The 14,942-nt window shown below is 37.8% G+C and overlaps 1 protein-coding gene across 3 annotated transcripts in view; it reads right to left on the reverse strand.

Moving 5' to 3' along the window:
* Positions 1-14,942, reverse strand: part of paplna (papilin a, proteoglycan-like sulfated glycoprotein) — a 58,321-nt gene that overhangs the window by 20,053 nt on the left and 23,326 nt on the right. For all 3 annotated transcript variants that reach the window (XM_079853228.1, XM_079853229.1, XM_079853230.1), the window contains 2 exons: positions 6,765-6,969; positions 629-805 (listed from right to left, as the gene is read on the reverse strand). In XM_079853228.1, the coding sequence (XP_079709354.1) occupies positions 629-805; positions 6,765-6,969 (382 nt within the window). The remainder of the gene's footprint in view (positions 1-628; positions 806-6,764; positions 6,970-14,942) is intronic.

A 14,942-nucleotide genomic window follows, 5' to 3' on the forward strand; every position in this document is an offset into this window, starting at 1 on the left:
TCGCTCGGCGGCTGCTATGAGACACTTGTTGCACACTGCAGTAAAGCTAGGTCGATATTAAAATATCATATTAATAAATTGACTTGTATTGCTAAATGGCATGCAATTCATTTTAACATATTGTATGACAGAGATAATGCTGCATTACTGTTACTAAAAATAAAGCTGTGTCTGATTATGTTATGTTAGCCACTTGACAAAATTGTGTTTTTCTCTGAGGCACAGTAAAAACACGGTACTCGGGAAAATCAAGAAAACAAGCGATTCAAACAATAAGACTAACTGTGTTGAGCTGTATAACAATTAGTTTTCTGTCGATGAATATATCCAAACAGTTGTTCCCTTGTAAAATATAACATATAATATATTAAAGTGTCTTTGCTTTTTTCCATGGTTTCTGCTAAATATAACCGGAAATCGAGGGTAACGCAAGGATAGGCGACGCAATGACACGGCCCGTGTACTGGTTAAAATTGCGTATTTCTCTGGATTTAAACATTATTGGAAACATCTGGGATAATGTAAGTACACAAGTCAACAAAATAAATAACAGTGTTCTAGTGGTTTTTGGATATTTGAATCCAACAATCGTACATATTGAGCATTTACGGAGTGGATTATTGCTCACCAGGCCCCAGTCTCCTATATGCCAGCCAATGGGGCTCCTGCAGACGGGCATCTCACAGTCCTGTGTCCCGGGTGGCTTTGGTTGAGTCCCGCATGCATAGTCTTCCAGAGAAGCTCCGTCTGAGCCCACACACACTACATCTCGCATCTGTTTCCCAGAGCCGCATGTCACAGAACACTACAAAAACATCGACATCTTTGAATTTGAAGCAATGGCATACTAGCAATGTTTTTGAAAATTAAACCTACTTAAGAACCATTAAGATGTTTTGTCACATTGTGACATTCATTTTAATGACAACTAAGCACATTTTCTTTACAATCGTTATGGTATACCTTTACAATAACGCCCCATTAGTTAATGCATTACCTAATATTAACTATTAATGAGTACTACATTTGTTACAGTATTTAGTAATCTTTGTTAATGTTAGTTAATAAAAATACAACTGTTCATTTTTAGGTCTTGTCAGCTAAGGTCCATTAAATAATATTAACAGATAAAACTTTAGATTTTAATATTGTATTAGTAAATGCTGAAATTAACATTAACTGAGATTAATATTGATATGTTTTTATTGTTACTTCACGTTAACTAATGTAGTTACTTAATGTTTTACTTTCAAGTTATTGAAAGATCTGGCAACACTTTTTCAGTTTTTCATTTTTCAGTGTCCTTGTTACATATGTTAGATACGGAAGCCTTAATTATTTTTTTCTTTCTTGTTTTCTTGTGATCACAACTTAATTTTCTTGTGATCACAACATAACAAAAGTTGTTCTTTTTACAATGATTGTTTGATTCTGAAACACTGTACCAGGAGTCTAGAATGGGTAAACCCAGCCTGATGTGCAGGCGATTTGATTTCGCCCTGCAGCTCAGGCTGGAAACCTGTACATATACCAATCCTGCTTCCTTTACAAATTTGCGGGAACCAATCACCCGGATCGTTGGTCTGATTGGTTGAAGGACTATCCAATTGCGTACAGAGTCATTTGCACTATGCCTGTTGATCACGCCTCTTGTGCAGTAGAAAATACAGAGCAGACTCCCCAGACCAATGTTCAGTCTTAAAAGATTGAGCTTGATCTGGTGATAGCCAGACTACCAGGAGTCTACTGTTACTATAGTTATGAACCCCAACTCACATCTGACTGACAGTTAAACCCATAGATACACTACACTCACCTAAAGGATTATTAGGAACACCTGTTCAATTTCTCATTAATGCAATTATCTAATCAACCAATCACATGGCAGTTGCTTCAATGCATTTAGGGGTGTGGTCCTGGTCAAGACAATCTCCTGAACTCCAAACTGAATGTCAGAATGGGAAAGAAAGCGAAGTCTCGATTTCTGTTGAGACATTCAGATGGTAGAGTCAGAATTTGGCGTAAACAGAATGAGAACATGGATCCATCATGCCTTGTTACCACTGTGCAGGCTGGTGGTGGTGGTGTAATGGTGTGGGGGATGTTTTCTTGGCACACTTTAGGCCCCTTAGTGCCAATTGGGCATCGTTTAAATGCCACGGCCTACCTGAGCATTGTTTCTGACCATGTCCATCCCTTTATGACCACCATGTACCCATCCTCTGATGGCTACTTCCAGCAGGATAATGCACCATGTCACAAAGCTCGAATCATTTCAAATTGGTTTCTTGAACATGACAATGAGTTCACTGTACTAAAATGGCCCCCACAGTCACCAGATCTCAACCCAATAGAGCATCTTTGGGATGTGGTGGAACGGGAGCTTCGTGCCCTGGATGTGCATCCCACAAATCTCCATCAACTGCAAGATGCTATCCTATCAATATGGGCCAACATTTCTAAAGAATGCTTTCAGCACCTTGTTGAATCAATGCCACGTAGAATTAAGGCAGTTCTGAAGGCGAAAGGGCGTCAAACACAGTATTAGTATGGTGTTCCTAATAATCCTTTAGGTGAGTGTATATTCCCAAAAGTATTGGGACACCCCTCCAAATCATTGAATTCAAGTGTTTCAATCACTTCCATGACCACAGTTGTATAAAATCAAGCACCTAGGCATGCAGACGCTTCTACGAACATTTGTGAAAGTGGTGTAAAGCACGCCGCCACTGGACTCTTGAGCAGTGGAGACGTGTTCTCTGGAGTGACGAATCGCGCTTCTCTGTCTGGCAATCCGATGGACGAGTCTGGGTTTGGCAGTTGCCAGGAGAACGGCACTTGCCTGACTGCATTGTGCCAAGTGTAAAGTTTGGTGGAGCGGGGATTATGGTGTGGGGTTGTTTTACAGGGCTTGGCCCCTTAGTTCCAGTTAAAGGAATTCTTATACTTCAGCATACCAAGACATTTTGGACAAATTCATGCTCCCAAACTTGTGGGAACGGTTTGGGGATGTTCCTGTTCCAACAAGACTGCGCATCAGTGCACAAATCAAGGTCCATAAAGACATGGAAGAGCGAGTTTGGTGTGGAGGAACTTGACTGTCCTGCACAGAGTCCTGACCTCAACCCCATGAACAGCTTTGGGATGAATAAGAGCGGAGACTGAGAGCCAGGCCTTCTCGTCCAACATCAGTGCCTGAACTCACAAATGCGCTTCGGTGTATGAATGAGTGAGTGAATGGGTGAATGTGAGGCTATGTAAAACGCTTTGGTGGCCATAGGTCTGTGAAAGCGCTATATAAAAATGCAGTCCAGTCCATTTAGAAGAATGGTCAAAAATTCCCATAAACACACTCCTAAACCTTGTGGAAAGCCTTCCCAGAGGAGTTGAAGCTGTTATAGCAGCAAAGAGTGGGCCAACTCTATAATTAAACCCTACGGATTAAGAACGGGATGTCATTAAAGTTCATGTGCATGTAAAGGCAGGCGTCCCAAAACTTTTGGCAATATAGTGTATATATGCATATGTTTATATACTGTGCTTAAATGAGCCCGATCTCATGAAAGTGCGTATCTATAGCACGAATGATATTTCTCGTATCATTTATACGCCAAAATGAGTTTTTGCATATGATACGCACTTTATGGCGTGTAATATGCACGCCCTCCTCATCCCTAATCCTACCCAAGGGGTTTACAGTGCGTATCATTTGAACGCAAAAACTTGTTTTGGCGTATAAATGATACGAGAAATATCATTCGTGCTATAGATACGCACTTTCATGAGATCGTGTTGGCTTAAATGGTCTAACAACAGAGCATTCAACAGCTCAAGCACAGGCGGAGTGCCTTCAGAAGGATGCCAGATTTTTCCATAACTATTCTAAAATCTTTTAAAGCTGCTTGGATTCAACCCACTTTATTCATTAGTTTAAAATAAAATTATATTATGTAATTTGTTTGTGATTTGTATTCGTCATGTAGGATAGGCTGTGCCTTCTAGCCTTGCTCTTCCATTAAAAAGAGGTGCAATACTCCAGATTTCCAAAAAACAACTTTAATCCAATTGATATAAGTAAAAGCTTGGGATGCTGTTTGAGAAGAGTGTTTATGTGTGTGTGTGTGTGTGTGTGTGTGTGTGTGTGTGTGTGTGTGTGCGGTTTCCGCAGAAAATACAGGTTACAACATTGTATAACATCACTGAATAAAATTTTACACATCTTTATATAGGGCTAAATCATAATTTTTTTATCAATATACATTGAGTGACACAGTGAGGTAAACTAATGATGCAGTTACTAAAACTGTGCTGATTAAAATGGCATCGTAAAGATGCCCAAATAAAGGTGCAAACAGAATACAGTGTACTTACAGCATATGGAATTCATACAGTGACATCAACATTAATTTTAATAAGCAAGTTGAGCATCACACCGAACGCTAAAGTGAAACTGTGATGAGTCATGCATATTGCAGAACATAATGATAACATACACTTTCAAGCAAAATAATCATATTGATTCAAGCATTTAATATTTTTAAGTAAATAACTTGTCAGTAACGCACACAATACTGCAAAAATTATAGCGAACACAAAGAAATAAGGTTTTCACTCTCTCTGTCTCAAACGTGTAGCTATCTGGGTCAATATGAACTAACACCATAAGGTGGATAATATATACCACAGCCCATCAATCATTCTCAGTTTTATACTTTTGTCGTGATCACGGAAAGAAAAAAAAAAAAAATCCATGGCCTCTTAGGGCTTCAGTAGTTGCATGCACTTACTGTAGTAATAACAGTAACTTATGAATAATTACATGCAACCAAACCCTAATCCTAACCCTAATTATATACTAAGTACATGCTGATAATTATGAAAGTGTTTCCGCCACAGAATAAAACACAAAAAAGGTAATTGCGACTTTTTCTCTCCAGTTTTCGTGATATAAAGTCGTAATTGCATGCCATAGAATCAGAATTGCATGATATATAGTCGAATTTCTGAGATTCGGAGAATTGAGAGATGTAAACTTACAATTGTGAGATAAAAAAATCACAATTATGTTTTAACATGTTTTATTCTGTGGCAGAAACAAGCTTCCATAGATAATTACTAATACTCAGTACTTACAGTTTTTCTCGATTGCTTAAACACATTTCTTGAAACTATGCCTCGTATTCTCAAAACTATAAACACAAATCCATAACGTCTCACCCAATTCCCCAAACATCCTATTTTCAGGTCAAAATGAAGCTCTACACTCAAAACCATTCACTCTTGCTGAAAAACCAAACTTTGACCTCAGACTGGACACACAAGCCATCAAAATCACACACACTACAACATAGTCTAAGACACTGGTGCAATAAATTCAAAACAACATTTCCAAAACTGGTAAGTTATGTTGCTTGTGGTTCCCCCTCACAAACCTTTTCACACGATGAACACAAAAGACACAACCAATGGATACATTGGCACATTTTTATTCATACACAGAAAACACACACACACACAAATATATATTTTTTTCCCTGTTTTACTCTTTTTTTTTTTTTTTACTCTCTCCTCTAAATTTTTTTTTATATTTACTTACAGTAAGATGTGTGTGACCAACATATGACAGTAAAAGAGCACACACAAACCATATTCTAATATGGAATTCGAATTGTATTGGAATGGTAAAGAGTGTTGGGACGTGACAGGAGGGCCTTCACTCAAGGATACAATATGATGGACACGTCTAAGAATGTTTCACGTATACGGTTGAAATACCATCATTTGCCTAGAAAGATAACATTCTGGGAGTCCAGACTATAAAGGAGAAAGGATGCCCTCCCTTCACTGTCACACTCTGCAGCCACACTGTCTGACTGTACGACTGCTGGCCTTTTCTTGCAAGAAAATAAACCTCATCAAAGACTATTGGAAATGTTTGTCTCTTATTCAGTAATTTAGTTTGCCACCACTCCTCCCTGAAGGCTCTCGAGGCGACGGTAAAGCGACTCAAATTTGGCCTTACTCGTAGCCCAGCCTCCCTCATAGTCATACCATTGAATAACACATGGGCAACTATGGGGCTTGAATTTCATCTGAGACTACTTGTCTGCTTGCCCTTGCCCTTCCTCCTCCTCATTCTTATCCCTCTTCCTTCATGTCTTTCTGGATCCATTGTTCCAAAACTCAATAATCTGATTTGGGCCCTTTTATATATCTATTGAAGGTTCTGATTGATGTGTGTTAAATTTTGACTCTTAGTGTTTCCACCTGGATAATTGTGTGCTAACTGAGCTGAAGCTGTGCTGATTGAGTGAACAATTTTGAATGCTAGTGCTTTCTATATGACAACATGGTGTAGGCAATGAGAAATGAAGGGATTTGTGTGTAGAGTTTTGCAGTGACAGTTCAACAAATTTGACTCATGTGTCAAAACAGGGAATAGTGTTTATAGTTTAGTGAAATGGGTGTGCTTTTTGAAAAATGGCATTATGGTTTTGAAATTTTAGTTCAAAAGCCTGGTTATAGTGTTTAAGCAATCGAGAAAAACTGTAAATATATAATTACAGAATTTCAGTAATTCTGAATAATTTAGAATTTCTAAAGAATGTTTTAATGGTCATGAATTTTTTTATTTAATAATCTTAATTTTCTTAAAAAAGTAATCATTTTTATTTATTTATTTATTTATTTATTTTGGTGTGAACTAAGACTAAGGCAGGTTTTGTGAGGTTCAGCCAGACCACATTACACGTAGTTTTGCATACCTGACTCCAGCCGGAGATGCTGTACTGAGCGCATTTCTGCGTGTTGCAGTTGTGTTGGCTGAGAGGTCTGGGAGCGTAAGCAGCACACTGAGAATCCTCAACCACTCGCGATCCTGCAGAGTCGTGAGACATACACTCCACTCTCCTCACCTGAAGACCCCCGCCACACGTCACCGGACACGGGCTCCACTCGCCAGTCGTCCAGCTGGCACACGGACACACACATCACCAAACAGCAAGCACAATCGGAGTGAGTTAGCGTTTACTATGAAAGAAGCTGCACACTTCAGCTTTGGGTCATTAACATGCATGGACTATTTGAATATTCTAGGTTGAATACAATTTAAGATCTATTAGCACACAAATATTTTTGACTCGTCTCTCAGTTGGTAAATGCAATTTACAGTAATGCTCTTTCAATGGCAAGTGAGCCAAAGCATAATCCATCCTTTTGAGCTGGGAATGCTTTTCTAGCAGATTAACTTTTGATTATGTATTACAGAAGTAATTGCAGGATAGCTTGCTCCATGTAAACAGCACTTTAACATTCCTCCCATGTGCCATTCTGGTAAACACAGACACCGAGCGAAAGTAACTGAGTAATATGGGTTGTTATTGATTCTATCAAATTAGATTTTAATGCTAATACATGTAATATTCAAGTGTTAAGAAACTGTGTGATAGTATATATATATAGTATATATTTAATATTACATATTAAAAGCAATATACTCTCTAATAATACCATATTTTAAACATTTATTCACAAGGCTGTAGGATTCAGTTTTAAGTGCACAGATGTAAACACCCTGGAAAAATTGATAACCCAATTGTTACCTTTAAGACCTGTTTTTTTTTCTCAATTTAACGCATACAAATTTATTTTATTGGTATAAATGTATGTATTTAGGTGCATTCAGCAATATTAAATAATATTAATATTAATATTTTATAATGTTAAGTCATTAGTCGCTGTGTATATACCACAAAACCAGTCACATGGGTACATTTTTGGAAACTGAGCTTTATGCATCATCTGAAAGCTGATAAATAAGCTTTCCATTGATGTATGGTTTGTTAGGATAGGGCAATATTTGGCAGAGATACAACTATTTGAAAATCTGGAATCTGAGGGTGCAAAAAAATCTAAACATTGAGAAAATCTCCTTTAAAGTTGTCCATTTATGTTGGCGATTGTGCTGCATTCACTCACAAAAATAAATGTTTTATATACTTACGGTAGGAAATTTACAAAATATCTTCATGGAACATGATCTTTACTTAATATCCTAATGATTTTTGGCATAAAATAAAAATCGATAATTTTGACCCATACCATGTATTGTTGGCTATTGCCACAAATATACCCGTGCGACTCGTGACTGGTTTTATCATCCAGGGTCACATATAGCCCTCATGTTACCATTGTCTTTTGACTAGCTTTGTTTCGTGTCATCCTACTGTTGGTAAGTCTTATGAAGTCAAGCCATTGTTTTGTTCACTTTGGATTATTTTCAATAAACTGCACATGGGTTCATTTCAACTCGCCTTCAATGGAAGTTTGTGACAAAACCACTTAATTTAGATGTTATCATATTTCGTTTTTTTTTTTCTTGTTTTTTTCAGTACATATTTTGGTAACACTTTACAATAAGTTCTCATTAATGAAACTTACGATGGACAATACATTTGTTTTTATTAATTAACAGTATTTATTAATCTTTGTTAAATTTGGTAAATAAAAATACAGCTGTTCTTTGTTCATGCCAGCTCAGGTCCATTAAATATTAACAGATGTTGAGATTAACATAAATTGTTACCCATATTTTAGTTTTTTACAACAAGACAGACAAGTCAAAATTATTTACTGTGGTAATCGATAGCATGCCACAAAAATTACATTTAACCTAGAATATTTAAGTGAAAGGACAAAAGCTGTTTTACTAGTTTACAAATAGGCCTTCACACCACTACACATACATTACACAAACATATAAAGATTTGTGCATTCTGGGAAATTAGAAGGAAAAGCAAGTGTTCTACAGAAACACTTTGCCTGTCAAAGTCAAGCAGGTGCTCCCAGAAACCTGAAGATGAGAGGAAAAATATGAAGACATGAGTCACTGGGGAAAAGCAGAAGCACATGTTCTCTGGCAGGTCGATCTGCTCAGGGACCACAACAGTTTCAGGTTTCTGTACAGAAACATCACAGGAAAATCCCAGAGGGCACCGCCATGACAAGTCAAAGGATCTGTTTGCTTTTAAAGACCAAATGCTGCTTTCTGCTTCACACGCACATATATGCAGATAAACAAGGCAAACTAAATCAAAAGAACACAGAAGACACCCAGATAGTGGACTTGTCAACAAAGCATCTATATAATACATTCAGGCCATGATTTACTAGGGTTGCATAAAAAAAAAATGTTTTAGCTGATCGCACACAAAATCCTAATTGAATTTAACACGTTGCTTTCATATTACAACAAAGTACAGGATAATCCAGAAGCGGTAAAGCGCGAATACATGAACGTTTTCCATTTAGCACATGTTTCTTTCCTGAAAATGTTAACTTTTCAACATTAACAGGTCATTTTACTTTTCAGTATATATCTGTGGTGTGCAATGGCTGGTACATGTAAATAATATCACAGTTTCTTTGTGAATTATGAATTCATCTGATATCGTCCCCCCCACTCCGCAATCATTCTGAAATTGTTTGAAGAGTGTCATATGCAGATCAACTGCAGAGCGCGGGCTCTCACTAAATAAGCTGATCATATAATTTCAATAGATATGTAAGACTACTATAGAGCTGGTAAGTCCCGCCCATCCGTAAAACCCCGCTGGACCTCTAGGTTGAAAAATCGTCAATGCAAGTGAATGGGAGAAAATAATTATTTTCTGGTCCCGTTTGGATTGTGCCATGAATGCGAACATATGTTGTCTGTGAATTTTTTATAAAATTTTTCATGTTACGAGTTTGACAGTATATGGTATGATTCTTCGGCTAGCAGTTGTGGAAAAGACATAACGAGAAAGACTACATGTCGCCTATGTGACGTCACCCCATAAAGCTGACTTACCCGTGGTTTTCGCCAACCTCAACGATTTTGTCCTCTCCCTGAAAGAAGGCGGTGAAGTGCACCAAAGACACAGCCATGTTTAGCGGGATCCGTGAGCTAGTGTCCGTGTGCGAATGGTGGCGACGTTTCAAACGCGTCGAAAGCAGCGAAGAGTTGTAGTCCACAAAGTGCTCTCACACAAAGTCTAACCGTATCAAACTTCTACCTGCTAAATTGTAGCATTCTTCACACGAAAAATTATATAAAAAATTCACAGACAACATATGTTCACATTCATGGCACAATTCAAACGGGACCAGAAAATAATTATTTTCTCCCATTCACTTGCATTGACGATTTTTCAACCTAGAGGTCCAGCGGGGTTAGCGGAAGGGGCGGGACTTACCAGCTCTATACTGTAAAGGACAGTTATGTAAATAAATAGTATAATACATATAAATAGTGCATTTAACATATGTACATTTATAAATAGTTTTAATATACACTACCATTCAAAATTTTGTGTAGATTTTTGTGTAGATTATATGTTTTGAAAGAAGTCTCTTATGCTCACCAAGGCTGCATTTATCTGATCAAAATACAGTAAAAACTATTATATTGTGAAATATTATGACAATTTAAAAATTTATTTTCTATTTTAATACATTTTAAAATGTAATTTATTCACGTTATGTCACGTTGTAGCAGGCACACAGCAGGCACAGCATCAGATTTATTTAATCCAAACAAAGAAGATAATCCAAGAAGAATAGAGTAAAATCCAATAACAACGAAACAGAAAGCTCATTGGCATAGACAATGACCGACAACTAAAGACTAACTCAAGAGGGCTTAAATACACAAGGGTGATAAGATAATTGGCAACTAAATGAGACACAGGTGGATGTTAATTAGTAACTATGTAAGCAAACTAGTGACTGGAACAAGGAAACAGGAACTACGACAAAGGAAAACAGGAACACACAAACTAAGTAAACACATAACTGAGACTGAGGCAGAACATTCCATTAATCCCCTTTCCCGAAAGGCGTGTCCTCATGGAGGACTTCGGAGGAGGACAGGGAGGAGACAATGGAGTGAGGATCCAAGGGGGAGATGATGGAGGGAGAAGCCAGGGGGTGTTTCTCAAAACTCAAATTGATGCTTCCTCATTTCCTCGCTCCTCCATCCTCCAGCCATCTTGAAGGACATCTCAATTCTCTAATTTCACCGCGAGAAGGCGAGGAACGAGGAGTGAGGATGCACAGGTGTATCCTATGCCGAAGTCTTTCTTGTCGAGAAACCTGACGCACGTATAAATTCTCCTAGCCCTTTACATCATTACAATAATTTTAATTTATGCTTTACATTTGCAGTTTAAATAAACCATATATCACACATATATCAACGGGGCATCTTGCTTTCTCTTTATTACTAATTCATTTCCTAAATAACCAAACTGTAACAACATAAGCGCAGAGCCTTTGAGCACAGCTGATGACGCTTTGAAGTGACGCTTGAGTGATCAAGAATATTCCAATATACAATTAAGCTTTCCTTCGATTCCTCCATCCTCATTTTCTTTCCTTGCAGCCTTCCCTCCCATCCTGCAGGGAGTGGGGCTGAGACGCGAGGAAAGGAAACAAAGATGCACAAATAAGAAATGAGAAGCACCCAGGGAGTGCATGATGAAGGGAGGAACTAGGGAGTGACCCGAGGAGACAATGGAGGGAGAAGCCAGGAAGTAGATGAAGGGAGGAACCGTGGAGTGACCCAGATCAGAGCAATTAGGACGAAGACCCATGGCAGAACCGATGGAGGGAGAAGCCAGGGTGAAGCCAGGAGCCTGACTGACTGAGGTGGAGCTGGAAGGGGTGGAGACCCAGGTGGTGAAGAGAAGACAAAGACCCAGGGTGACACCGTAGGCCTGGAGGGAGTGAGGACAATAGCAGAACCAGAGGGCAGGAAATTTGAGGCAAAGCCAGAGGGACGAGGGAGCCCGGTGGAGCCCAAAGGGATGATGGACCAGTGGAGCCAAGGGAGTATAGAGCCAAGGTGCAGCCAATGGGATGGAGGGCCGAGGTGGAGACCAGGGCTCAGACGCTCGAGGTGAAGCCAGGGGATCGACAGTGCAGAGTTGGAGACATGGAAGCCCAAGGCGGATCCGAGCAGCTGGGTGGTGCCACTGAAGGAGGAGCGAAGGGCTGAAGGGAGCCAGCGGAGGTAGAGCCGAGGAGCTGAATGGCGTTCTCAGAGAAGCAGAGAGTTGGAGGTTGGGCGGGACCAGTGGTCGACGGAGGAGACATGAGGTTGGGTGGAACCAGTGTTGAGGATGGAGACTTGATGTTGGGGGGACCCGCCGCGATGAGGGAGACTTGAGGATGGGTGGGTTCAGTGGAGGAGGGAGAGCTTGGGATATGTCAGGGACTAGCGAGTCATCTAATCCTGATGGGACCAGCTTCCGTCCATCGTTCGCACCAATCCAATAAATAGATTTTAGAGTAGAGTCATCAAAGGTAATTAGATTAGCTAACTCACAGAAATGGCTTGAATATTCCAATAAGCGGAGGCCTTCTTGACCAGTTCTTATGAATGCTGATCTATGATGATCTTATGATCTTATGAATCTAGATTCAGCAGCAGGTTTAAGTAATCCAAATGAAGAAGATAATCCAAGAAAAGGGTATCCAAAAGGTAACAAAACAACAAAACAGAAAGCACATTGGATAGACAATAACCGACTACAGAAGACTAACTCAAGAGGACTTAAATAGGCCTACACAAGGGTGATAAGAAAAATGGCAACAAAACGAGATACAGGTGGATGTTAATTAGGGCTGAAACAATGAATCGATTATTAAATAGATTATTATCAATAAAGAAAATAATCACAAATTTGATTATCAATTAGTTAGGTCTATGCGCTGTGCCTGGGAAATCATCGGCCAGTCATGTCGCTTTACATGTTTTTTTTATTGCAGTAGTGAATAAACCAATTCTATGGACAAAACGCATATGGAAAAAGCAGTGAGCTGCTGTGGGAAAGGTACATGATTCAAGTCGTTATTGCATCTTGCCTTGTCGTGCTTTGACAGATGCGTGTGCTGTTTAATGCCTCTGACGTGTTTTTCTCAGCGCATAACTTAAATTTTATTGTTATATCCCTATCTGTATATGTTAGAAAGTCCCACGAGTATTTCCATTTTGCATATTCTGAAAACAAGCATCTTGTTAAACGTCACATATTTAAGTTAACGAGCACCGATGCATGCATCACAGTTGCAGTAGAGCAGAGCGCAGTAGAATAAGAGCGCAATAATTCTGATTAAAATACACATTTTGCTAAAAAAAATTTTTTTTTAGAAATTAAGTGTAGGTTTAAAATTCTACATGTAACACAAGTAATCATATTTATGTGAGCAGTAACAGTAATGGCACTATTGTTGGAATATTAATGTAATAAAATTACTATGTTCAGACGAGTGAATGTGTTCTTCAAACCTCACAGAAACTACATTTTGTGCTTTTGTTGTTGTTTATTATCATTTAAATTTAGTCGTTTTAATTTCTGATTTAAAATAGTAAGACATCAGTTGTTTTTAGATTGAGAATGTAATGTTTTAACCCTTTTTTTGCTAATAATGTAGGCCTACAGCATAACATACATTCACTATATTTGTTTTCATAGGCTTTGTATTACATGTTGTTTGGAGGACAGCATTGGGAAGGATGTGGAATAACATTGTTTAAAATATTAAAGTTATTTTTTATGATCTTTCAGAAATCATTTCGATTTGCTGCTCAAGAAACGTTTCTTATCAATGTTAAAAACAGTTGTGTAGCTTTATATTTTTGAGGAAACTGTGATACATATTTATTTTTCAGGACTCTTTGATGAATAGAAAAGAGCAGAATTTTTTTGTAATAGAAATATTTTGTGACAATGTAAATGTCTGTCACTTTTGATCAATGTAATGCATCCTTGCTGAATAAAATAAATAAAATATATATTTAAAATAAAAATAATAAATAAAATATAAATAAAAAAAATTATTGACTCCAATCTTTTGAATGTTAATGTAAGCCTAAAAATAAATAAATAAAATATGGCATTTAGTGATGGTCGTGGCTGGTATTTGGTACACATAGCCTCTTTTAATGGATTCATCCAACCTATTTGCATGAATTTCATCATTTGTGCAATTATTCTTCAACTAAGTGCACTAATTATTACTCTCTGATCTTAGTAAATCAGGGCCATCATGTATATAAAATCTATATATAGAAAACAGATCTGTATTGCCCACAAAATCGACACTGAAACAGACAATACCCTACCTAGAACACAGACAGCAGCTCAGATCAAAGCTCCACAGTTCACGCGAACATCAGGAGTCAGTGGGATATTAACTGATGTGAAACTACCACAGTGTCTATAAAGCAACAGAGAAAACCTCCTCTGACATACGAGGGAGGATCAAAGAGACGTGAAGCTCTGAGCTGAACAGTTGCCCAAGGCCTTGGTTCATCTTCACATGTGAAGGAACAAAAGCTCACAAGACTAACAAATAAGAATCGCACTAAAAAGGGGTGCAAACTGAACTCAAACACATATTAATGATGTGAACAATCTCTTAGATGTGTCAGCCAGGGTTATTATAGTTATCTAAAAAAAACAACAACAATTATTAAAAAAAATCCCCCAAAAACTTAACTTGTAACTTGAAGTAAACAGTAATTGAACTAAAATACAATATAAAAGACATTTCTCATTTTCATTTAGTTTAACTTGACGTACTAAAAGACTAAAGAATAAAAATGTATAAATATTTTTTAAAAGAAATAACTAATAAAAATGACAAAAACAAAATGACAAAAACTTAAAATACAAAAATAAAAAATAACTGAAAATATATATAAAAAACTATAATGCAGTGTAAAAACTGGTAACCTGCAATTGACACTTTAAAGAGCTGTGTTTCACTTGATTTAACCCTTAAAAAAATACATTTTTCTGGTATAAATTAATGCATTTAGGTTGATATTTTTACTTGAATAAAAACGATGTTATTTTTTTCATTGTAGTGTCTCAATGATACTAAAATAACACTGC

Source organism: Squalius cephalus (genome assembly GCF_949319135.1).
Source record: "Squalius cephalus genome assembly, chromosome: 20".
Lineage (NCBI taxonomy): Eukaryota > Metazoa > Chordata > Actinopteri > Cypriniformes > Leuciscidae > Squalius > Squalius cephalus.